Source organism: Orcinus orca, chromosome 15 (assembly GCF_937001465.1).
Source record: "Orcinus orca chromosome 15, mOrcOrc1.1, whole genome shotgun sequence".
In the NCBI taxonomy this organism is placed as follows: domain Eukaryota; kingdom Metazoa; phylum Chordata; class Mammalia; order Artiodactyla; family Delphinidae; genus Orcinus; species Orcinus orca.
Genome location: NC_064573.1, coordinates 61,719,616 through 61,746,043, shown reverse-complemented (window position 1 = coordinate 61,746,043; position 26,428 = coordinate 61,719,616). Strand labels below are relative to the sequence as shown.

At 39.6% G+C, this 26,428-nt stretch overlaps 1 protein-coding gene across 2 annotated transcripts; it reads right to left on the bottom strand.

Annotated features, from left to right (window-relative positions):
* Nucleotides 1-885: 885 nt before the first annotated feature.
* On the bottom strand, nt 886-23,193 carry SEH1L (SEH1 like nucleoporin). 2 transcript variants are annotated; one of them, XM_004275976.3, is made up of 9 exons: nt 22,947-23,193; nt 20,360-20,410; nt 17,126-17,272; nt 14,108-14,319; nt 8,467-8,565; nt 6,810-6,950; nt 5,791-5,948; nt 4,420-4,570; nt 886-3,169 (listed from the first exon to the last, which is right to left on the bottom strand). In XM_004275976.3, exons 1-9 carry the CDS (start codon nt 23,055-23,057, stop codon nt 3,157-3,159), a joined length of 1,083 nt encoding a protein of 360 aa, XP_004276024.1. In that variant the 5' UTR covers nt 23,058-23,193; the 3' UTR covers nt 886-3,156. The 2 variants fall into 2 exon arrangements, with proteins under 2 accessions (XP_004276024.1, XP_004276023.1); XM_004275975.3 differs by having other exon boundaries at nt 886-1,568.
* Between the last annotated feature and the right edge of the window lie 3,235 nt (nt 23,194-26,428).

Here is a 26,428-nt window from a genome sequence, read left to right as displayed (position 1 = left end):
CCTGTACCGTTCAACCTTTTTTATGAAGCTGAATCCTCACTACCCTTTGTAAATTCTGTAAATGCCTTCTCCCACTAGAATGAATGTGTGCCGACTACCTTTCTGTTTTTTTTTTTTACATATCCCAAAGTGTTTAGCACAGTATCTTGCATATAGAAGATGCCCAATGTTCACTAAATGGGAGGGCCTGTCTCAATTCATTACCCCATCCTACCCCACGTACCTTGATAATGATTGAAATCTAAAAGACCTGAATTCTTAATTCTGAGCTAGATCCAGACTTAAAGTGAGACCTCTTGCTTTGAAACTCGACTAGTCTACCGGTCTAAAACAAGTCCTTTAACAGAAGGAAGACCTTGCCTTAAATTAAAATACAATATACTTTATAAGCTCTTTATCCTTTGCATGTTAAGAAGCTCTAGGGGTTTGACAGGAAAGTGTCTATTGATAGGAGAGTGTCTTTGAAAATTAGATTATAAGTTATAATATATATTTATAACGACTATACCATCTGTGTGATCAGCTGATAGACACACGAAATGCTGTTCAAATAGCAGTTCAAATGTCAAGTAGACATTTGTTGATTCTAGATGTTAGTCTGCATACTTTCTACCTTCTAAATAAATGCCATGATCATCCCCTAATTTCTGATTGTTTGGATCTTTTTTTAGCAATATGATATTTTAAGGAGATATAAATAAGCTTTACCAACCATCAAATAAACTACATTCTATTTTTATATGGCAACAGATTCATATCTTTAAAAATATATTTTATTAAATAATCTACTTGGAGAATAATTACAAAAGCTTTAAACAATAATTCCAAGTAGTGAAAGGCAGTTTCCTTTAAAAGAAAAAAAAAAAAAGACCAAACAGTCCATAATATGTTTTGCTGCTTTATACACAGGAATGATTTATTTTACAAACTAGTCAGTTGCAACATTAGCCTGTAAAAATCAAAAACATTTTTATCATGTCTCAAAGGCAAAGTTAACTCTATAACGATATGCTTTCACATTAACCAGTATGACAAACCATAAGAAACTTAACGCCATAACAGTTCAAAATAAAATGTACAGAACAGGCACTTTGAAGTCAGCTATTGTGTGTAACTCTCACAGTTAATGTTATGTGTACACATCTCATATTTCATCAAAGGTTATCAACCAATGAAGCAAATATTCCTTTGATGCAGAAGCACAAACACATTTAGGTTCCAAACACCATGTTCTGGTTGTAATACATGCAAGACAGACCCTAAATTAGAAAAATCTTCTGAAAGAAAATGAAGAAAAACAAAAAGCCAGGAATGAAAGCATTTACAAGCACTTGAATAAGGCCTTTAAGTGTTAAATCAGTGTTTTTTAAACCCCTTCATTCTCAGGTAAGGGATTAAGAGGCCGAGAGAGAGATCGTCTGCGAGGGTGAGGATACTGGAGGCTGGCAGTGTCAGCATCGCAAGAGTGCTCTATCAGAGGAGGAGGAGGAGGAGGAGGAGGAAGGAGCTGGGCATAACTGGACCATCTCGATCCAGCCCGTGGGGAATCCAGAGGGGGAAAGAAATACCTGAAACAATGAAGACAGGAACAAAACACCAAAACAAAACAAAAACAACAGAAAAAAAAAAAAGAAAAAACAGAAGAAAAAGAGAAAAGTAGTAAATACAAAGAGAACCAAAGAGGAAAAAACACATGCTAGAAAAAAAAGCTTTACTATATTCATGCCAAAACTAACGGAACATAATAGCAAAATCAAGACCCTTACTCAAATCAGGCTCATTTAAGCAAGTATAGAAACTTGAAAAAAGAAATACAATCTGTTAAACTTAAAATGTTAAAAAAAATTATCAGTATGAATGTTACAAAAAAGACATTAATTTTATAATTTAAAACATTTTCTAGTCTCTCAGAAACATATTGATGCTCTCCTGTAATTTACAAATCAAATAAGCTTTTTCTTTAAGCAACACTTCACTTGTAGCAGCAGCACATTTTTTAGTGCATACATGATACTGAGGACCAATTCAGATAGACTTTCACATAGTATGGCCAGCTATTGCAACATACTTTTGAAGAAACACAATCTTTGAATGTACTTAGATGTTTTTCTGCAAAAAGACTAGTACAAAATTTTGATAAGTAAAAGGGCTCAAAAATATGTCCTATTGTTATTCTTCTGCCATTTTAAAACTTACCCGTAATACTTTAGCATTTTCTCAAAAAAAGATTTATAGCTTTGTTATCAGAGGATATGAACTAAATGAAGCAGCCAACAAAATTAAGAAAATCCTGGGACATGGAATGTGGAGGTTAACATGCATGCACAATTTTAGCAGAGTTTTATCTGCTTCTTATACTATGTTTCCAAATTTTGACTTGAAGGAAACCTTAAGCCATGAAATCACACCATAAAAATATACAAGCACATATTAGAAACATTTATCTCTTTAGTGAATATGAACTGAAAACTTACAAAGATGTTTTCATTTTACTTCTAAATTATAAATGAAGCAATACCAAATGTTGTTCGGCTACAAACTGTACAGTCAAGTTACTTTCACTACTACTTCTCTCACTCCTTCACTAATACTTTTTAAACATTACAAAGAAATAACAGAGTTGTACTGAATAATATCATGTATAAACCAATTCTACAAAAGGTAAACAAATTAGCACTCAAAACAATCTTTATGAAAAATATTCAATCTTCAAATTAAAATTATAAAAATTCATTTTAGCTTACTGTTTTAGAAAATAAAAGACATAAGTCTATATATAGTCTCCAGATGGAATAGAGTGATATTTTCCCTCCTCCCAACTAGCAATGAGGATGGTAACAATCCTTTAATTTTAAAACCCATGTTCATTTCAGAAACATTTCAAAAAATTGTTTTGGTGACAATGTCTCAACAAAAAGCCTCTCCATTTATATTTCAAAAGTTTCAAATAATGTCAATAAACTGGCTAGCACAAAAAAAAATGATATACACTGTATTTTTAAAGGCCTTTTGGACTGCGTTTAGTAGTAAGCAGGCTGTTGGTGTATCTTGGGAGAGGTCAAACGGCGCTGGGGAAGGGGAAAAGGAGCTTGCTTCCCATTCCTGTGTGCATGCAACAAGCAGCAAAACAGCAAAGTTACTCCAGTTAGCTGGTACTCAGCTGTGCTTTCTGTTAAAGGACATAATACAAATGGAGAAGGGAAAATGCATCACAGATCTAACACACATGGTTATTGGCACAATAAGAACACATCAAAACTTCAAAGCTCTTTACAAAAGAAAATGTGCAGTACAGGCAGCAACCAAAAACCAGATTTTTTTTAAAAAAATTAACACTAGTATCTTTGCTTCATGGAATAATCTTTATAATCTGATATCTTCTATGGTGACCTGAAGTTGTTTTCATGCAAATACTTAAAAATCAAAAAGCAGGACTCCTTTATAAAAATATAACAATACAAAAATAGTTGAGGAGGGCTTCCCTGGTGGCGCAGTGGTTGAGAGTCCGCCTGCTGATGCAGGGGACACGGGTTCATGCCCCGGTCCGGGAAGATCCCACATGCCGCGGAGCAGCTGGGCCCGTGAGCCATGGCCGCTGAGCCTGTGCGTCCGGAGCCTGTGCTCCGCAACGGGAAAGGCCACCACAGTGAGAGGCCCGCATATCGCAAAAAAAAAAAAATAGTTGAGGAAATTTAAAATACAATTCTCTTCTTTCATTTAAGTTGACAACAGGACAACCACGTGACAGTTTGTTAAGGCTGTGCTTTGAAGTTTCCTAAATAGTATTCCAAATTATTCACAAAGGCATATTAAAATAATTTTACCTTACAAATTGAAATTTGAATATGAAAACAAAAGGACAACTCTTTAGATAACATTAAACATTCTTTGAGAATCTAAAATATACTAAAAATTCTAAAAATCAAGAACTCAGAATTTACCATATCCTCTTACAATCTCCATGAAAATTTTAAACACACACACAAAAAACATTTAATTTACTCACTTTTACAAAGCTTTAGTTTGTGTGTTTTATTTAAAATTTCAGCTTAACCTGACTCAAAGGCCACCCTACCAGCACTAGCAACACTAATGCTCATCTGGGACTACGATCCTCAGTACTGTCCCAAACTTCCTCTTCATCTCATTACTTCAAAGTTATATATGTTTCTGGAAGACCACTAAATTTCAGCATATAATTGAGTTTGTTTAACGGCCTCAGAACCTACCTGTAAATATTATGACCAAGTAATAAGCCAAATACAGAGCTACCAAAGTGCCTCCTTCTCTTCTAGTGCCACAGTTACGTGTGAATTTCTTGATTCAATCTTAAAATCCATGAAATAACACACCTTCAGTATGGCTACCAGAATGATTTAAAAAGAAGATAATTTCTAGTTTTCTCACAAAACAGCCTACCTGCCAGCAGAAGATCCATTTAATGAATTCTGAAGATTTGGTATATTTGAACCTAGAGAAGGATTTGAGTTTCCCTGCTGAGAGCTCCCATTGACAGGGCTCCCATTACCTTTCAGAATACCAGTACACTTCCAGTTGTCCATATAATTAGCTGAAAGGAAAATGGTCAAACTCATTAACATGACTAATACCTATGTTCCAGGGCACAAATCTACAATTAAAGAAATAAAAGAGACCTACAGGCTACATATCTCTCAGGATAAATGGTAAAGACATTTTTTTAAATGAAACACATATATCTCAATTTTAACAATTATTTTTTGAAGTTTTTAAAGAAATACTAATTTAAAAACAAAGCTCTCACCACCCATTTCCTTTCCTTACTAGATAAATATTAACAGAGACAATTCTCTAAGCTACCACATTATTACATTAAGTTAATATCAAAATAAAATTCTGTCTTCATTATAATGAATTTCAGTTCTGATGTGTGGGTAACGGAGTCACCTTCTCAGTTCAGCGAGTACAAGTCAAGTCCTCATGGATGTAGGTAACAGAACCTCTGGGGTTTGAGTGGCTTATCCAACTTGGCCTAATTGTTTGGATGCAAAACTGGTCACTGCAGACACTGAGCTCAGGAAATCCAAGTTAGGCAGGACGGGGCAGCAAAGACCCTGAGGAAAGGGACACCTGGGCTGGTTCTACCACAGCCTAAAGCTGACCACAGGAGACTCAGCCAAACTGCAGTTTGGGAACAGTAACTCCTCAGGGGAAATGAACGAAGCTGTAACTTCGAATCCTAAAGATGGGACGCCACCGACTAGAGTGGTACACAGAGCCAGTGGATAAACATCCGTGGAGAAGTGCAGACCACGCCACAGCACCCACAGTCTGTGTCGACCGTCCAGACCACTTCCTCTGCTTGGCATTTGTAAGAAACTTTTAGAATCAGTGGCCTCAAGATTCTCTAACTTTTGGGAGCTGTAGAGAAGAAGTGGGGAAGATACTGGATTTTTCTTCTCTTAAGGGCTTGTTGGCTAAAGCAATTGTTTAATCAAATAAGAGATGACTATATCCTGGGTTTGTAGAGAAGTCCCACAAGTTACACACATAGCAAATGGTATCTTTGGAGGTAGTGTATATTCTGTTACAGTTAGTTTTACTTTGTTCCACATGGAAACGTAAACAATTCAATTAGTCAATTACTGCTATGAACTAGGTAGAATAATAAAGATTCAACACAATATGACACATTAATTTAAAAGTAACTGTAGAAAGATAATTTTTTTCAAAATACTTCAGAGTTTACATTTCTAAGTGAAAATTCTAAAGTAGCATCATAAAGCAACAATTCCTCCAATGAAATCTTACCTTTCCACAACCTGACACAGCCATCATCTCCTGAAGATGCCAGCACTGTCCCTGTTATATTCCAACTCACTCGCCAGACCTGAGAATTATGATTATCAAACTGAGCCACTATATGGATTTCAAATTTTGTTGGCCCACCAGAGGAAGTAAGTTCTTTCCTGTTAATAAAAAAATTTTCCTGAGGAATTCTGAGTGTACACACACACACACACACACACACTCACCGTTCTAAATTAAAAAATACAAATGGTCTCACATACACGCCATATCAATGTCATATCCATACCTGCCCCCCAACCTCCATAGCTTACTGAGAGATGGGCCATGTCACTTTCACTTGATTCCCCAGTACCTGGCATGATCCTACCACATAAAAGATATTAAGTGACTAAAGAGGATTTTATTCCCCCCAAAAAGTTGAGGAATAAAAGAGATGACAATGATTAATTTCAAAAGAAAAAGTAGTAGGAAGGGAAGAATAGGAGAGAAGAAGGAAAAAAGAAAAGAAAAAGAACAGAAACTCACAATTCCAAAGTTAAAGCTAAATAGATTATTCACAAGAATGTCTCAGTTCTAATTTAATTTTCCCTAAGTAGACTGCCACCTCTCATTCCTTCAAACATTTATAGAGTGCAATTATATTCAGAGGATCCAATTCATTTTAGTATCTGCCTAAATAAAACACAACTAAGAAAACATAAATCTCCTCTCTTGGGCTTCCCTGGTGGCGCAGTGGTTCAGAGTCCGCCTGCCGATGCAGGGAACATGGGTTCGTGCCCCGGTCCGGGAAGATCCCACATACCGCGGAGCGGCTGGGCCCGTGAGCCATGGCCGCTGAGCCTGCGCGTCTGGAGCCTGTGCTCCGCAACGGGAGAGGCCACAGCAGTGAGAGGCCCGCGAACCGCCAAAAAAAAAGAATCCATTCTTCAGATCACTGTTGCCTCTACACTCTCCTCCACAAATGAAAATAAGCAAGAGGTAAGAGAACTTTCAAATTAGTAATTGTTTCAAAAACTCACCTCACAGGCTTTAATGTAAAAATTCTCACGTCTTTGGTTGCTATGGCAAGAATGTGGAAAGACCGTCCCAAGTTTGGAGCAAAGGCAATATCGTGGACAGGATCCGTGACTGTCAGGAGGGTTTCAGCTTTTGCATATTTCCTAAATGAAAAAACAATTTACGTTAGAATTATCAGAAATGAAAATTTTAAAAATCCACATGTCTAGGTATCTCCATTTTCTCCATCTTGCTCACAATGAAGTAGCGTTTATCTCTGCAATATATAATATGTCCAGCCCCAATCCCCAGAAACTGTGAATGTGACCTATCGGAAAGGGCCTTTGCAGATACAATTAAGGATCTCAGGATGAGAGAGAAACAGACATTAGAGAAGAAGCCATGTGAAGAGACAGGCAGAGATTGGAGTGATGCAGCTCAGCCACGGAACTCCTGGAGCCTCCAGAAGCTGGAAGAGACAAGGAAAGAGTCTGAAAGCAGCACAGCCCTGACAACACGTTGATTTCAGATTTCTGGCCTCCAGAACTCTGAAAAGAAACATCTCTTTTAAGCCACCAGTTTGTAGTAATTTGCTTTGACAGCCCTAGGAATGTAATATAACCTCCCAGGTTTCTTCCTTTAATTTTTTTTTTAAGTTTAGCTTAAAACAGAGTAACTAAAACTTAATTAGAATGAGATCTTGATTTGTTAGCCATTAACATCTTTTTTAAGAAAAAGGGTACCTGAATTCCCTAAAATTTGAGTGTAAAGAAAAAAGTTAAGCTGACAACAGCAAGAATTGAGTTTTTTAAGTGATGATAAAGGAAGCTACAACAAAGTCTATTTCCACACCTCGGGAGTGTTAAACTACCATCTGATCCTGTTATTCTCCAACTGAGAAGTCTTTCAATGGCTTCACATTACCCTTAAGATAAAAATTAAACGTTGAACAGTAGGTCTTGCAGGTATAAGCCTTCCAGATTTCTCATCACACTCCCTTTTACCTATTATGTTCCAAACACAGCGAAAATATATTGGCTCTCTCTCAACACATGCAGTTTTCTCCATCTGGAATGTTTTGCCCTCTTTGTCTGGCTAATTTCTACTCATTCTATGGGTCTCCATTTTTTTTTTTTTTTTTTTTTTTTTTTTTTTTGCGATACGCGGGCCTCTCACTGTTGTGGCCTCTCCTGTTGCGGAGCACAGGCTCCAGACACGCAGGCTCGGCGGCCATGGTTCATGGGCTCAGCCGCTCCACGGCATGTGGGATCCTCCCGGACCGGGGCACGAACCCATGTCCCCTGCATCAGCAGGCGGACTCTCAACTACTGTGCCACCAGGGAAGCCCTATGGGTCTCCTTTTGAATGAATCTTCCTGGCCCCCTCCCCCTAGGCATAATCTCTGAACATCCTGATTCTCCCAGTTTATAAAATTCATCACCATTTTTCACCTTTTTTTTGTTTGTTTGTTTTCCCTTCATGACGGTACATACTGGGAGATCAATTACCTTTTCCTCTACACCACTCAATTTTATATTACCAGAGCAGAGAACTTAGCGTATCATAGGAAATCAGTAAATATGTGACAAATAATGCGTAACTGAGTTAATGAATAAAGAAATAACATTTTAAAAAATTAAATGCAATTCAGAACAATAACTTAATCAAAGCAGTACTGACCTGGTGTTTTCATTATATTCGAAAATCTGAACCTTGGCCATTGCGTTTGGGCTGCTGTCATCACTTCCTACAGCGATCATGGGGGAATGAGCACGAGAGCTAGAAAGAAAAAGTAAAAGATATTTTACATAATTATAAAGTTAATGCACATTTAGTTCAGAGAATTAAAAATGCGTTCAGCAGCCATGCAACCCACCAGTCAGCGTGTCACTGCGGACTAGACCCCTGCCACGCCCGGCACCACACACCCAGGAGGGGTACCCCTGAGTTCTCAGCCTGGGGACTGAGGACACTGGGCTTTCACCTTGTTTTTAACCACATTTTCTTATGGCTTAGAAAGTAGTCCTTTTCCCAAAACAAAAGGCTTCAAGCAGTCAATAGATTTTTTTGTTAAAGACACTTAAGAGGCGTTAGAATTTTTCTTTCTAAAAGATCTGGTCATTAACTATAGAATGAAAAGTAATTTTACGGTGACCAAATTCATGGCAAAAAGATTTTTACATGCTTCGTACAAAAAGAACCCCACCCCGACGGAGAAGGAAAAGTAGAAAAAGACCACCCTCAGGAAGGCATGCCTGTCATTCTCTAGTCTCCAGACTCATTTGTGGTCAACTGCGTTTTGACAAAGGCAAAAGATAAGCAATAAGAGAGTGAACTCCACTGACGTTGACTCTAGGTTGAATCTTTTTTTTTCATTTCTATGTCTAATGTCCTAGATATTGATTTCCTTTGCCTCCCCCATCCAGATTAAGTAATACCTCTATGAACATGACATAGAGGTACTGTTTAACCTTTGATCTTGATATTGTGATCTGCCAATTTCATAAAGCTGAAAACAAAATGCGATAATTAAAAAAAAACGTTTAGGTGTTTATTACTAAAGCATCTGATAACGACATCACCTAATATAAGGAAAAAACCAGGTAGGGACTTCCCTGGCGGTCCAGTGGTTAAGAATCCACCTTCCAATGCAGGGGACACAGGTTCGATCCCTGGTTGGGGAACTAAGATCCCACATGCCTTGGGGCAACTAGCCCACGTGCTCTGGAGCCTGCACGCCACAATTAGAGAGAAGCCCAAGTGCTGCAACTAAGACCTGACACGGCCACAAATAAACAAACATTTTTTTTAATTAAAAAAAAAAAAAAGAAAAATACCAGGTAAACTACAAAGTCCTATAGTAATAAAATAAAATTACAAGTTACTTATTATAATTCTTGGCTATTCAAAGGGATGTAAATTATAGTAATTTCTATATCTCACAAAATTTCTTTTTTCAATGTTCCACAAATGTATTTATTTGATCAAGGACAAGTACATTTATAGTAATATATTCTAAAATTACTGAAAATATAAATTTTTAAAATATTCTAAAAATTTAATTGTGAAACATCCAGATAACAACCTGAATTAAGGATTATCTCATTTGTATATCCATAAATAAGATGATCACATTTAAACCATTTTCCAAATATGACTCATAATTAAACAGTGAGCAAAACCATCCAACTCTGACTGAATACAGGAGACTGATCACCTGCATCTCCTTCCTACGCCTCCATGGAAATGATGAAAAAATAACACTGTAACAGTGCAGAAATCAGAATGTGCCATCAGAAATCATGAAATCTGGAGGATTCCAGGAAGCAAAAGGAGATCAGACAGTTAAAATGCTAAGGGAAAAAGAGCTCAACAACTATCATTAAGGAGGAAATTCTAGCAGCTCCAACCTCTAACCAATAAGTAAATAACGAATCAATCAATCAACCAATAGTAATGAGTAATGGGGCAATCATGAATTGATTCATTTAATAATCTGCAATCAGAAGACCCCCATGGCTGGCAGCTGACTCTGCTCTAGGCTAAATAAAATCTGAGAAGGATCCTAGTGAGATGATTAGAACTTATGAGGAGAGATATGAACTTGAAATAAAGTAGCACTGCAAAGCCGGCAGGGAGAGGGACAAGAAAGAAGAAAATACATTAAAGTGCTCTATCCCCCAAGTCAAAACCTCCTGACTTTGGCAATTTGGGGGTAATGCCCACCTGCCAGCTCCCTCTTGGTCGCCCTACAAGGAAACCCTGCCAAACCACTCCACCTACTTAGTCAAAACTCAGCCAACACCCTAAGTAAGAGAATGAGCTGTTAAGAAAACAGCATCTAACAGGAGAAAAATACCAACACCAGTTCTCTCTAGCAGCCATCACAGTCTCCTGTTCACAAATACATGAGCAAAGACTAACATGCACTTGAGAAAAAGAAGGAGTGTGACAGTTAAAGACCAAGGCATACAAACAGTTCTTTGAGGAAATAGATCTTTGAGAAAATATAAAACAGCCTACAGTCCACATCATATGCAGATTCTACATTTGTAAACTGACCTACTTGCTAAAATTTATTTGCAAAACCAAAAATCCAATACTTGGGGCATTCATGGGCCTTCCTGTTTCAGCTTTATGCTGAAAAACCAGTGCCTGCTTTGCACTCTATTTACCATCATGTTTTCTGCATTTTTGTTCTTTGTGTTGATGATTTCACTGTTTAAAATGACCCCCAAGCTTCCCTGCTGGCGCAGTGGTTGGGAGTCCGCCTGCCGATGCAGGGGGCACAGGTTCATGCCCCGGTCTGGGGGGATCCCACGTGCCGTGGAACAGCTGGGCCCACGGGCCGTGGCCGCTGGGCCTGCGCGTCTGGAGCCTGTGCTCCGCAACTGGAGAGGCCACAGCGGTGAGAGGCCCGTGTACCGCAAAAAAAAAAATGGCCCCCAAGAGCAGTGCTGACGTGCTGCCTTGTGTTCCTAAGTTTAGCAAGAAGTTCATGATGTTCCTTATGGAGAAAATACCTGTGTTAGATAAAAGCTGCATTCAGGTGTGAGTTAGTGTTGTTGGCTGAGTTCAATGTTAATGAATATATGCTAAATAAGGTGGCTTTAGACAGAAAGACACATAAAACAAGGTTAAGTACTGATCAGTTAACAAAAATGTGATCAGAGGCTGGTAGCACCTAATCCTGTATTTCCCCTGGGAGGGGTGGCTCAATATTAGCTAATTCAGTGTTGCAGCAACTTGATAGAACATAACTACTGCAAAAAAGGAGACTTGACTGTAAATCAAAAAACATAAAAATTTTAATTAGGATCCTCAGAGAAATGTTGTATCCATGTAACAAAAACTGACAGGCATAAAAAAGGAGTTATCAGAGAAAAAGAAAGACTTCTTAACAATTAAAAATGATTGCCACTCCCCCCAACCCCCAACATCACTGGATGGTATAAAATGTACACCTGAAGAACAAGTTGGAGATCTGGAAGACAGAGTAGTAAATCTCCAAACAATTTTAAAGAAATAGAGAGTAAATCCAAGAATAATCAAAGATGAATTCCAGAAGGACAGAATCGAGAAAACAGAAGGATAAATTATCAAAGAATCCTAAAATATCCCCAATCTGAGACAAGGACCTTCACCTTAAAAGGGACCACTAAGCATCAAGCAGGATGAATTCAAAATAGACCAACATCTAATAGTATATGTCTGGATTTACTTAAAAATAATCCAGTTTTTTTTGTTTTGTTTTGTTTGTGAAGGTGGGGAGGCATATACAGATTAAACAAGAGTAGCTTTGAATTACTGTAGCTGGGTGATGGATATTTGAGGCTCTGCCTATTATATACTTTTAGTATATTTGAAATCTTCCCTAACAGAAAAATGTTTTAAAAGAAAAAACACCTGGAAACATCCTGGTATATAAATTTTAGAATTCTACTACCTTAAACCATACAAAGCAATTCCAGGAGTTTTAATGACCCAAGTGTGAAAGGCAAAACCAAAAACCTTTCAAAATACACTTGACAACATCAAGGTGGGGAATTTTTCAAATAAAAAAACAAAAAGTACTATAACAAATATAGAAAGACTGTTAAGTGTGGCTATATTAAAATTCAGAACTTTCTGCAGACTATCAAAAGTCATGATAGTGTCAAAATGACAAACCACAAACTCAGAGAATATACTTGCAACTCAAAGTAGTAATGCAAAATCCTAAAATCTTCCAGAAAGACTAGTCTTCCTACAAAAGATCCAGTATCAGACTGACCTCAGACATCTCACCACCTAAAGTTTAAAAGATTCAAGAATAGTAATTTGAAATTCTTACATTTGGAACTTGGCCGAAGTTCTAAAACTAGTCAAACTATAATTAAGCATGGAGAAAAATTAAGACATTTCTGGGTATGCCAGAATTCAGAAAGCTTGCCATCCATCCCATATAGGAAAAAAAGTTACTTTAAGAGGTATGTGACCAAAATGAAAACAAAAAATCCAAAGGCAACTCGTGATACGAAAATTGTGACAGCCAAGTATAACCCAAAAGTAAAGGAATCAGTAAAGAGAAAAGAGCACCCATCAGGAGTTAATGCCATATTATTCTGTGTGAACGAAAGTTTTCATGAAACAGATTACATTTATGTCTGTAATGAATATTTACATAATCTAGTCTTATAAATTTGGTTGCTACTTAATATTTAGAATCAACTTGTAGTCAAAAGATAAAGTACTTATATGTGTACTTAACACATATAACTTAATATTATTAAATGTTTACAAAACATAAATACAAACATTGTAAATCTTGTCACTGTATAAGCAATATAACAAAATATTAGGAAATGGGAGGGTGAATGTGTGGTAGAAGCAAAAAAAAGCTGATTTCCCCTTTTTTAAAAGAGAGGTGAGTCAATATATAGTCTAAAAATTGATAAATCACTAGAGAAATAAATATTTAAAATTAAGATAATTACCAATACAACTAAACAACTATTAACACTTCCACAAATAAAATACCTTGTCATACCTTCACAAGTGGAAAGCTTTGTAAATGTGCTGAAGTCATCTTTCACAGAATGAGTATAAATACTGTCTAAAGATAACACAGCAAGAACCAAAGGTATAAATAAATCATTTAAAAATAAAATAGTGACTACCAGAATTAAAATCTAAAAACAAAACTACTAACAGCATTTGTTTTTAGGGAGTAAGGGAACTTTTACCTCTCATTTTGTACTCTTCTAGATTATTTGAATTTTTTTATCAGGTGACTCATTACTCTTTTAATTTTAAAAAGTTTAATAAAAATAAACTATGATACAGTCTTAGAATCATACTCTATACAGCAGTTAAAGGAGTAAGGAAGAACTAGTTATACTAACACATGGGAAAATGCCCATGATGTATCTGTAAGTGAAAAAGGCAAATTGCATGAAAGGAAAATGTTATGTCTAAACATGTCTGTGTGTTTTGTGTCCACTTGTACATGATAGCATATACCTGTATTTGCATATATTTGTGTGTTTATAAACACACAAATTAAATATTTGTTATTAAATATTTATTTTATATACATGGAAAAAGTCCAGAAGGCGCACCAGAATATTTACAGTGGTTGGCTTCTTCTGTGGAGTAGAAATAGGGGTATAAGACACATGACAGGGTGGAGAAAGGAGAATTTTTATTCTACATAATATACATTTTAAAAAATAATGAACAAGACTACTTAAGAAAAGCATTTTCAAAAAAATAAACCATCTGATGCTAAGTGTAATAATTACTAGGCTTATATCACCAGAGGATTGCTGTGTAAGCATACCTTGAAGGGTTCCAAGAAATACAACTACAGCTTAGCTTGCATGAGATCTCATGTTGCAGAGACCACTGGCTGAGATTCATGACGTCTGGTGCCTCGTAGATTCTGACTATACCATCTGCTGAGCAGGTTGCTAACATAAGACCCATATGCTTAGGAGCAAATTTCACGTCGGTAACAGATGTTCTGCTGTCCACTAGTGTTGTCCTCTTGACCTGAAAAAAAATTAACAATTTAAATTAAATACAGGGACTTCCCTGGTGGCGCAGTGGATAAGAACACACCTGCCAATGCAGGGGATACGGGTTCGATCCCTAGTCTGGGAAGATCCCACATGCCGCGGAGCAACTAAGCCTGCACACCACAAGGAAGAGTAGCCCTGCTCGCCACAACTAGAGAAAGCCCTCGTGCAGCAACAAAGACCCAACACAGCCAAAAATTTAAAAAAAATAAATTACATCTTAAAATAAATAAATTAAATACAAAAAAAAAGGATGGCAGAGTGGAAGGAACACAGGCTCTGAAATCACACAGAACTCCTCTGCCACTTACTAGGTATATAACCTTGAATAAGGTATTCAAAACCTGTGTGGGCCTCAATTTCCTCCAAAGCACTTAACAAAGTACCACATACACAGCTAGCAATCAGTAACAAACCAGTGACCTATAATCAATTACTCCCTCTATGGCAGAAGAAAGAAGGCCTTACGAAGTCTAACTTTATTAAATTAGGTTAAGTACTCTCTTCTTAAGCAGATAGGTCAGTAAACCAGAAAATGTTAGAATTTTCATGAGCAGTTTTGTCATACAAAGCAGGCCGCAAAGTAAAAGAATTAAGATTCTTTAACAGCAGAATGGAAGGTGTGAAACTTCTTCCATCAAATGTAAGTGTTAGTCCTACTCAGACCGCTACCATCCACTTTTAAAAGAAGGCATGTAGTAGAGACCAAGCGAATGGTACGAAGCTGGCATTCTGGTAATTAGAGAATCCCAGCATAGCATGTACCAGTTACTGTCTGGCACCTAGATGAGATGATTTTTGACTGAAAATGTCAATAAAATTTAGAAATCAAGAGTTTACTGTCTATGATTACTAAAATACATCTTAAGGTGTCTGAATATCAAAAGAATATCAAACTTCAAAGATAGCAAAGCATCTTTGCAAACTTTTGTCTAAAAACACCACTGAATAATTAATAACACGAATGCTGAAATATTAAGTGTATTAATGACAGTGGATTTAACTAAAGACAAATAATTAAGTTCGAAGAAAAATCCTTTCTATGCCACCACTCCTAAACCCAACCTATAGGATGCTAACTGATCCATCTCAGACTGACTGCTAGAAAAATCCTTTCTATTCAAGAAATGTCTCTGCTCCCCTGCCCTTAAGCAACTGTTTGCCTGAGGAAGGCCCCGGTGCAAAGGCAATGAGGCCAACCCCTCCCATCATTTGAAAAAAAAATGTCAAACAATATGAATAGTATGCAAGCTACAAACCTACAGTAATTAAAACAATTTGTTATGGCCTAAGACTAGACAGACACCAATGGAATAGAGTCCAGAAATAAACTCTCCATATATGGTCACTTGATTTTCAACAAGGATGTCAAAATCATTCAAAGGGGAAAAGGCAATCTTTTCAATAAAAGGTGTTAGAAAACTGGATATTGACATGTAAAAGAATGAAGTTAGATACTTACCTTATACCGTGTACAAACTTTAACTCAATATGAATCAAAGACCTAAACATGAGAACTAAAATTACAACACTCTTAAAAGAAAACTTTGGGGAAAAGTCTCCATTACAATGAATTTGTCTATGATTTATGATACCAGAAACACAAGGAAACAAAAGAAAAAAATAAACTGGACTTCATGAAAATTTTGTGCACCTACGGACACTATCAAGAGAGTGAAAAGGCAAATCACAGAATGGGAGGAAATATTTGGAAATCATATATCTCTTAAGGAATTAATATCCAGAATACTTAAAGAACCCCTACCTACAACTCAACAACAAAAAAAATGGGCAAAGGACTTGAAGAGACATTTCCCTAAAGAAGTAAAAGTTTCTGGTAACAATTCCAATTCCGGTGGGGGTGGGGGGTAGAGGCTGTTCCCCACATAATTCTGACACCAGCAGGGTGTCCAAGGAGAATTCAACTCAATTTTGACACTAACTACCCGGAGATAGCGTCAGATTCCACGAGCTCAGAGTTCAGTCCCACAAGACCACCCTTCTTCAGATGCCAGTCGAAAACCCAGGTTGTTATCTGTGCTTCTGACTGACTGGTGTAACTCAGGGACAGTCACATGGAAGAGACGCACAGGCTGGGGATAGGTACCCAAGGCTGGGGACAGGTGTGGAGCTTCCACGCCCCCTCCAGGCACCACTCTCCCCAAATCTCCAGGTGTTCACCAGTCCAGAAGCCTCCGAACCCTGTCCTCTAGGGAAGGGGTCCCCAACCCCTGGGCCATGGACCAGTCCCGGTCTGTGGCCTGTTAGGAACCGGGGCGCACAGCAGGAGGTGAGCAGCAGGCAAGCGAGTGAAGTTTCGTCTGTATTTACAACCGCTCTCCGTTGCTCACATTACCACCTGAGCTCCGCCTCCTGTCAGCATTATGCTGAGTTGTATAATTATTTCATTATTTTATTATTACAAATGTAATAGTAATAGAAATAAAGTGCACAACAAATGTAACGTGCTTGAATCATCCCGAAACCATCCCCCTTTGCCCTCCCCGTGGAAAAACCATCTTCCACGAAACGGGTCCCTGGTGCCAAAAAGGTTGAGGACAGCTGCTATAGGGGTTTTATGGAGACATCATTACACAGGCGTGAATGACTACCTCATTGGCCATTGGTGACTACATCAATCCCCAGCGCCTCTCTCCTCCCTGGAGGTCAGGGTGGGTGGGACTGAAAATCTTACCACCCCGAAGTGTTCTTGGAAAGACCACTGCTCCTCGGGTGCTCATGTTCCCCACCCACCAACCCACCACTAACAAATGTCTCACCCAATGGCTCTGTCCACGCAGTTTATCATTTGATTCTCCTACTATTTCTTCCCAGACAGCAGCTGTTCGGTCAAAAGAACAGGAAGCCAAAACCTGTCCAAATTCAGGATGGGCCCATGTCACACGCCACACAGATCCACTATGTGTCTGAGGAATTAAAAAAGCAAAAAATGAAAAAAGCTGAGTTTAGTCACTTGAAGAAACAGAATACAGGTATTTTTACTTCAACAAAAGGAGAAAGCTATTCAATTTAACATTTAAAAAGCTAAATTCTAGGGAATTCCCTGGTGGTCCAGTGGTTAGGACTCCACTCTTCCACTTCAGGGGGCATGGGTTTGCTCCCTGGCCGGGGAACTAAGAGCCTGCATGCTGTGCAGTGCAGCCAAAAAAAAGTTCAATTCTAGCACTTTTAACGTTTAGAAGATACTCTGTACTTAAGATTGCAGCCCTTCTAGAGTCAAATTCTTCTAACATTTTACTAATAAAGAAAAATCCATCTGGATAAAGTTGACCTCTTTCCGTGCTAATGATAGTTGGAGACTTGGTTCAGAGTTTAGCCTAACAAAGCTTTTAAACAGAGATTCTATCAGTCCACTGTTTTTTTTTTACTTGCAAATTTCCTCTATAGGAAACATCCACCTGATAAATAAGAGTAATCAAAATTATATGCTTCAGGGCTTCCCTGGTGGTGCAGTGGTTGAAAGTCCGCCTGCCGATGCAGGGGACACGGGTTTGTGCCCCGGTCCAGGAAGATCCCACATGCTGCGGAGTGGCTGGGCCCGTACGCCATAGCCGCTGAGCCTGTGCGTCCCGGAGCCTGTGCTCCGCAACGGGAGAGGCCACAACAGTGAGAGGCCTGCGTACCGCAAAATAAATAAATAAATAAAATATGCTCCAAAAGCCTGACAGTATAAGAAACCATAGCAACAAAATGCTTAAATGATTCTGATGTCTGGCTAGACAATGGACTATTCTAGGAAAAGAGGCAATGAGAACAAATATAGAGAAGTCCAAATCCTTGTATTCTGAGGAAATAATTTAAAGTTCAATAGCATTATCTTTATAGATGAAAAATGTCAAATTAGTTCAAATTTCTATTATCCAACTTTTTGTTGACCAAAAAAAAGGCAGAAAAGTCTTAAAGCATTTCACATCAACAGAATTCATTTGTGCTTTCCAGTAAAAATAATGTATGACAACAAGCACCAGTCCACCAATGATGCTTACAAAATCCGTTTCAATCTAACACTTTTATACTCAATAATCTCAGAACACTTTCATAATCCAATAATTTCTACATGGTAACAGTGTCATCATCCAATGGTAAACTTTGCACCGCCCCCCTTTTTTTTTTGGCCGTGCCATGCGGCATGCAGGATCTTTGTTCCCCGACCAGGGATTAACCCATGCCCCCTGCAGTGGAAGCACAGAGTCTTAACCACTGGACCACCAGGGAAGTCCCTGCACCCTTATTTTATTTTTTTTGCGGTACGTGGGCCTCTCACCATTGTGGCCTCTCCCGCCGCGGAGCACAGGCTCCAGATGCACCGGCCCAGCGGCCACGGCTCATGGGCCCAGACACTCCGCGGCACGTGGGACCCTCCCGGACCGGGGCACGAACCCGCGTCCCCTGCATTGGCAGGCAGACTCCCAACCACCAGGGAAGCCCCTGCACCCTTATTTTTTATCCTTTGTTCTGTCCAGTCTTTTTCATTTCACCTTTCTTATTTTTATAGGCTATTAAGTAAAAGATGCACTAGGGCACTGAGATTCTGCTAAATGTTAGATTCCCAGTAAAGCACAATCTAACTAAAGAATAAGGATTGCACAAAGGTGTTCATCACAATAAAAAGGAAACAACTTAAATATCCATCAGCTAAACAAAATAGGGTATATTTGTTGTTATATTTGTTTTGTTGCTATAGTTATGTTTAAAAACAAACCAAAGTACTTATGAAACATGCTGTTAAACTAAAAAGCAAGAAATACGAGTCTCCTTTTGGAGTGATAAAAATAAGTTTTGGAACTAGACAGAGGTAGTAATTGTACAACATTGTGAATGTAATAAATGCATTCACATTTATTTGTTTACTTGAAATGGCTAATTTTACGTTGTGTGACTCTCACCTCAATTTAAAAAAAGGGGAGAGGACAAAAGATTTGAATAGACACTTCACCAAAGAAGATAAATGAATGGCAAATACGCACATGAGAACACTATCAACATAATTAATCATTAAGGGCATACAAATTGAAACCCAGTGAGACACCACTTCACACCCACTAAGATGGCTATAATCAAAAAGACAGACTGGAACCCTCATACATTGATGGTGGAATATAAAATGGTGCAGGCACTCTGGAAAAGAGTCTGGCAGTTTTCAAGAAAGTTAAAACATACACAGCCCAGCAATTCTATTCCTACATATCTAAGAGAATTGAAAACGTTTGTCCACAAAAAGACTTGTATGGCATGTTCATAACAGCATTATTCATAAGTGCCAAAAACTAAAAACAATCAAATTGTCCATCAAATAGTGAATGAATAAATAAAATGTGGCTTCATCTATACAAGGGAATACTACTCAGCATTACAAAGGATCGAACCACTGACACATGCCACAACATCAATGAACCTCAAAAACATGCTAAGGAAAGTAGGCAGAAACAAAGAACTACATACTGTAGAATTCCATTTATATGAAATGTCTAGAAAAAGTAAAACTATACAAATAGTTCAGTGGTTACTTGGGGAGTACGAGGGAACGAGGATTGACCCCAAAAGGCACAAGGGAAACTTCAGGGTTGATTGAAGTGTTCTAAAATTAGATTATGGTTATGGTTGCATAACCGTGTAAATTTACTAATACTCGTTGAACTGTACATTTAAAATTGATGATTCTCAAGATACATAAAAATGTACCTGGGTAAAGCTATTACTTCTAAAATACAAGAAATAAAACTATGTACAAAACATCACAACTATTAAAAAATATATAAAGGAAAAAGGTAAGAAATACTGAGATGCAAAAAATAATTAGGTTAGAATGATACAGAATTTCAAATTTCTTATTCTTAAATATTCTGAAGTGTATTTGTTACTTTAATAGTGAAAAAAATGTAAGTAAAAGATATAAATTTTACAATTCTCTCAAAGCTGAACAGCAAGTCACTAATGCTACTAAATAGTAAATGTTTCAATTCTTTCAAATCACTGTAAAAATAAATACTAACCTTCCAGCTAGCAGTGCAATGCCAATCCCCACTTTCACTTTTATCCCAGACCTGTAAGAAAAAAGATATTTTATACCAAGAATTCCTACAAATTAATATGAAAAACATAAACATTAGTCACTATGAGGGCAAAGGAGGGGAACATAAATTCACAAAAGAAAACAATCAGTAAGTAAACATTCACTCATTCAACAAAATATTTATTGAGAAACTTGGATACATCAGGCACTGTGCTGAGCACTGGGGTCAAGGAACCTTTGCTCTACTAGTTAATGGAGACAATATCAGTTACAGTCAAGTCTGGTTACTTATAGCCATTATGTCCTAGTTATGTCCTAGAATGTCACTGTAAGCAGTAAATTGGCGAATACCAAACCACTCCTCCTGAGGAAAATACTGATAGGTGAGATTCACAGGAGCATCTGGTCACAATATATTTGTCAACCAATCGATACATAACCTTGTTTTATGTGTGTATGTTTAAAAACACCGTATTTGGTATACATTATTGATTCAATAACACTGAACTCACTGCCAACAGTAGCATAACTCACGTCTGAATGAAGCTTCCCTAACACACACTTTCTCCATTGGGCACATCACAGCCTTCTTGCTTGTGGGAACTCTATGCAGCACTACACTTGGGGACCACTTCAGACAGTGGAAATCACCAAAAAAAGAACAAAAATGTGAAAAATGTGACACTAAATAGACAATGAGAAGGATGCTTGTTTACATTATGAAAGCCTGAATCATAAGGCAGAGTGTCACCTGTCCAACCTCAGCTGGGAATGCACATCCGACAACTCTATAATATTTTTTGCCACCCAGCTCATGTCAACAAACAACCATAAGCATTGATTTTGGGGTTACAAATAAATTTTAAAGAATAAGCAAATTCACAAATACAATATTTGCAAATAATGAGGATCAATTGTATATATAACAAACAAAAACATTCAACATTACTACCAACAAAAAATACAGATTACAATAAGACATTTTAACCTGTGTTAAAAAAGTGTAATGATAAACAGTATGGTGGCTCCTCAAAAAACTTCGAATAAAAATAGAATTGCCATGTGATCCAGCAATTCCACTTCTGGGTCTGCACCCCAAAGAGTTGAAAGCAGGGCCTCAAGGAGATATTTGTTCACCCACATTTATACCAGCATTATTCACAACTAAAATGTAGAAGAAACCCAACTTCACTGACAGATGAGTGATAAGTAAAATGCGGTATATGCAATATATATTTTTAGCCTTTTAAAAAAGTTTTTAAGTTTAAACATTCCCTTTTTCACAAAGGAAATTATGACATATGCTACATGTATGAACTTCAAAACATTATCCTAAGTGAAATCAGCCAGTCACAAAAAAGACAAATCCTGTAAGATCCCACTTAAATGAGGCCGCTACAATAGCCACATTCAGAGACAGAAAGTACAAGGGTGGCTGCCAGGGGCGGGGGCCGGAGGGACCGGCTAGTTATGTTTAACGGAGACAGTAAGAAATGAGAAGGTTCTGGAGATGGAGGCAAAGATATGAACATACTTAATACTCCTGAGCTGTACGCTTAAAAATGGTTAAGGTAATAAATTCTGTTACGTGTACCTTACCACAATAAAAAATAATTAAAGAAAAAAAACTGCAATGATAATGCCCGACACGGACAACTATCACACTGATACTCTTCACCAGCAGTATTGTAACATAGTACAAACCTGCAAAAAGCTAATTTGCCAATTACTCTCAAAAACTTTTAAAATATTCACTAATTTCTCTACTGTAATGAGCCTAAGGAAATCATCCAGAAAACATAAAAAGCTGGGTTAACGAAGATTTTCACTGCAACACCACGACAGACAAAAGCTCCGTACTGGACGACCCACTAGGTCCTAGTGACTTGGAGGCTGAGTTCTACTCGGATAAGGAAACCCACTCAGTTAACGGACGCTAATTATTGCGACACTCCCACGGCGGGGCGGGCGGAGGGGTGGGTGAGAAAACCTGGGCCTCGCAACACTTGCAGCCCGGGAAGTGGATTCCGACCCGCCCGCGAGGACGTCGTGTACGGAGCAGACCGGCCGTGCGGCTCCCCCCCGCCCCGGCACTTCTGTGAGGAGCGGGCGGACGGCGGGGAGAGGTCCCGGGACCCCGCTCCGGATGGAGGGGCCGCGGTGCGCGGGGGCCGGCTCACCCCACCCACTGTGCCGGCGCCCCCGCGACCCGGGTCCCAGCCTGACCAACGAGGAGCAATGCCATGGCGCCTGGGTCCCAGCCGGGCGGCCCTGGCGAGTCGACCTGCCCCGCGCGTTCGGCCTCCCCGCGACAGGAGCGCGGACGCCGCCATGACGCACGCACGCCCCCGCGACGCACGCACGCCCCCGCAGCCGCGCGGAGGCGGCCCAGGCGGCGTTGACTCCACAATAACTAGGAGGAGGGCGCCCGCCAATCGGCCTGGGCTCCGGACCTCATGTCCGCAGCGCGCCTCAAGTCGGGAAGAGTCCACTCTCCACGCGCCCCTCCGCTCGGACAGCGGGCCGCGCACGCTCCCGCCTCCTTCCGGGCTCGGCCCCGCGCGCACCTTGACGCTCTGGTCACTGGAGCAGGTGGCCATCCGCCGTCCGTGGAAGTCGAAAGACACATCGTGGATGAGATCTTTGTGGTCCGCCGCGATGCTGCGCGCCACGAACATGGCTGCGCCAGCCCCTCCCTCCTCCAACAGGACGGCGCGGCGGCGCGCGGACCACAGCCCACCCGGACCTGGCTCCGAGGCGCGAACCGCTGTGCTTCCCGCGGGCCGCTCGCGCGCCCCGGCTGCGCCGCGCCCCGCCCCCCGGCCCATCATACCCTGCGGGACCCCGCCCCCGCCCCGTCATACCCCGCGCGGCCGTGGCTACTGGACTTCTTGGGACGCCGGTCAGTCTCTTGGATGCGGCGCTGCCTGTACCCTGAGGAGAGTTAGAGGACTCTCTGACCAAGTGTGGAAATTGGGGAGAATGCGAAGGTTAAGACTGTCGTCTGCGGGCCTCGGCCCTGAGTCAGTCTCGTCCGTGTTTGGGCGTGTGTCCCCGGGAGACGGGCCGGGCCGGGCGGGAGTGGGCGCGGAGAGTGGGCAGTGCGGACGGGGCGTGTGTCCGGGGCTGTTCCGGGCGGCCGGAGCGCAGGCTCCCAGACGTAGCGGGTGGGCCCGGCCGTTTCCCGCCCCCCACACCAACCCCGGGAGGTGCGGAAATGGCTTAGCCTTGCTGTTAGTTCCTTCACTTGCCTTCCCCCCTGCGCCCCCCACTAAAAGTAAGATTTTATTGGTACTTTCAGAGGCAAACTCCCAAACCTGTGAGCTGCAGGTATGATAACTAAGAACTACTGTAACTGCTCTGAGGTCAAAGACACTCATTTCCAGAGAAAGTACTCACTATCTGTGAAGGTTTGATAGATTTATAAAAGCTCCAAACCTTAAAAAACTTTGTATAAGTGAAGTTTAGAGACAGTAAACACAGCGGTTGTTGCCAGAGATTATCCGGGTGAGAGGTTGAATAGGAGGGATTTTTTTTTTTAAGAGACTTCAATTTTTTAGAGAAATTTTAAGTTCATTGCAAAAGCTGATCAGAAAATACATAGAGGTCTCATATAGGCAACTACCCTCCCCACTCAGTATTAGCAGCGCAGTCGTACATTTGTTACATAGCATATTACTATCACCCAAAGTCCATAGTTTACCTTGGGGTTTGCTCTCAGTGTTGTACATTCCGTGCATTTTGACAAATGCATAGGGACATGTATTCACCGTGGTAGGGTTGTACGGAATGGGTTCACTGCTCTAAAAATCCTCTGTGCTCCACCTAGTCATCCTCCCCTACCCCCATCCCTCAGTCTTGGGCAAACACTGATCTTTTCACTGTCTCCATAGTTTTGCCTTTTCCAGAATGTGCTATATAGTTGGAATCATACAGTATGTAACCTTTTCAGATTGGTGACTTTCACTGAGTAATATGCGTTTAAAGTTCTTCCATGTCTTTTCACGGCTTGATAGCTCATTTCTTTTTCACCCTGATTAATGTTCCATTGACTGGATGTATCAAAGTTTATCCATTCAACGTCTGAAGGACCCATTGTTTGCTTCCAAGTTCTGGCAATTAAGAATAAAGCTGATACAAACATCCATTTGCAGGTTTTTGTGTGGAGATAAATTTTCAACTCCTTTGGGTAGATACCAAGGACCATGATAGCCTCCTCATATGGCAAGTATATGTTTAGTTTTGTAAAAACCCTCCAGACTGTCTTCCATAGTGGCTGAATCATTTTACATTCCCACCAGCAATGAATGAGAGTTCCTCACCAGCATTTGGTGTTATCAGTGTTCCAGATTTTGGCCATTCTAAGAGACATGTAGTGGTATCTCATAGTTGTTTGTTTTAATTTTCATCTCCCTCATGTCATGATATAGAACATCTTTTTATATGCTTATTTGCCATCTGTATATCTTCTTTGGTATCTGTTAAGGTCTTTGGCACATTTTTAAATCAGGTGGTTTTATTTTCTTACTGTTGTGTTTTAAGCGTTCTTTGTATATATTGGATAACAGTCCTTTATCAGAAGTTTTTTGTTGTTGTTTTTCGCAAATATTTTCTCCCAGTCTGTGATGTGTCTTCTCCTCTTGACCATTTCTTAAAATTACATAATTATTACATAATTATTAGGCTTACTGTAAGAAATGTCTTACAGTACAGGAACATACAAAGGAAAAAGTTAAAAGTCCCCATTCACCCCACAATCTAATCTCCCTGCCTAAAGAATATGATTGTTGCTGTGTATGCCTCCACACATTTTCTGTGGGATTATAGAATACAAAGCATACATGTGTACCTAGTATCAGAAAGTTTGTTTGGATTTTTTAAAGTAAATTTACTAGCTTTTGCTTTTTAAAAAGTGTCTCATATGTCTTAGACACCTTTCCACATGGGTCTAGTTCATTCTTTCACTTTTTAAAAAAAAATATTTATTCATTTATTTAATTTTTGGCTGCATTGGATCTTTGCTGCTGCACGCGGGCTTTCTCTAGTTGCAGTGAGCAGGGGCTACTCTTTGTTGTGGGGCTCAGACTTCTCATTGTGGTGGCTTCTCGTTGCAGAGCACAGGCTCTAGGCGCGCGGGCTTCAGTAGTTGTGGCGCATGGGCTTCAGTAGTTGTGGTTCGCGGGCTCTAGAGCGCAGGCTCAGTAGTTGTGGCGCACGGGCTTAGTTGCTCCGTGACATGTGGGATCTTCCCGGACCAGGGCTCGAACCCATGTCCCCTGCATTGGCAGGCGGATTCTTAACCACTGTGCCACCAGGGAAGCCCTCTTTCGCTCTTTTTAACATATACATTCCCGAATACGGACCAATTGTGGTTTATTAACCATTCTCCTGCTAATGTACTAACCTGTAAAGATCACCATAGGCATGCTTTATTTCTTTATTCATATAGGTTTTATTATATGTGCTTTTTTATAGTTCTAAAGGTTTTCTTCATACAATTTTACATGTATTAGGTTTATTAAAAGTTTTAATAGTTTTTAATACTATTGTGAAGGGCTGTTTTTCTATATTGTTTGTAAGAAAGCTATGTTTCTATATTTATTTTGTGTCTGTTCCCTTAATGGACTCAATTCACTTAGCTTCTACATTGACTCTCTTGGGTTAAAAATCATACAAGCTGCTAATAATGAGTTACAGATATTTTCTATCAGTCAGCATTCGATCACAAAAACAGTATCCACTACAAGTATTTGAAACAGAGAATTTAACACAGGAAATTATAATTATTATTATAAATATGTTGGAAGCAAAAATTAAGAGCATAAAGGGAACATGTGAGGTTACCCAGAGATTAATAACTGCAGGAAACAGTCCCCCTACCAGGGCAGGAAGAGTGAAAGGGAAAATAGGGCCTGGCATTACTGACCCTCGGGCTGCTGGTGCTGGAATGTTCACCACCAACTGGCAGGAAGCTGGGAGCCAGCACCCCGGATGACCCTGCCAGTGTCCAGCAGTAGCCACAGCCAAAGGAGCAAGGGATACAAGCTCT

Bases quoted from the DNA above. Each gene is read 5' to 3' on its own strand.
- SEH1L (XM_004275975.3), bottom strand. From the start codon at position 23,057: ATGTTCGTGGCGCGCAGCATCGCGGCGGACCACAAAGATCTCATCCAC. The intron at 6,951-8,466 runs GTCAGTACTGCT...TTTTTCATTTAG, and splicing joins GAATATAATGAAAACACCAG to GAAATATGCAAAAGCTGAAA. The intron at 1,569-4,419 runs GTAGGCTGTTTT...TCATTGTTTCAG, and splicing joins AATGGATCTTCTGCTGGCAG to GTATTTCTTTCCCCCTCTGG.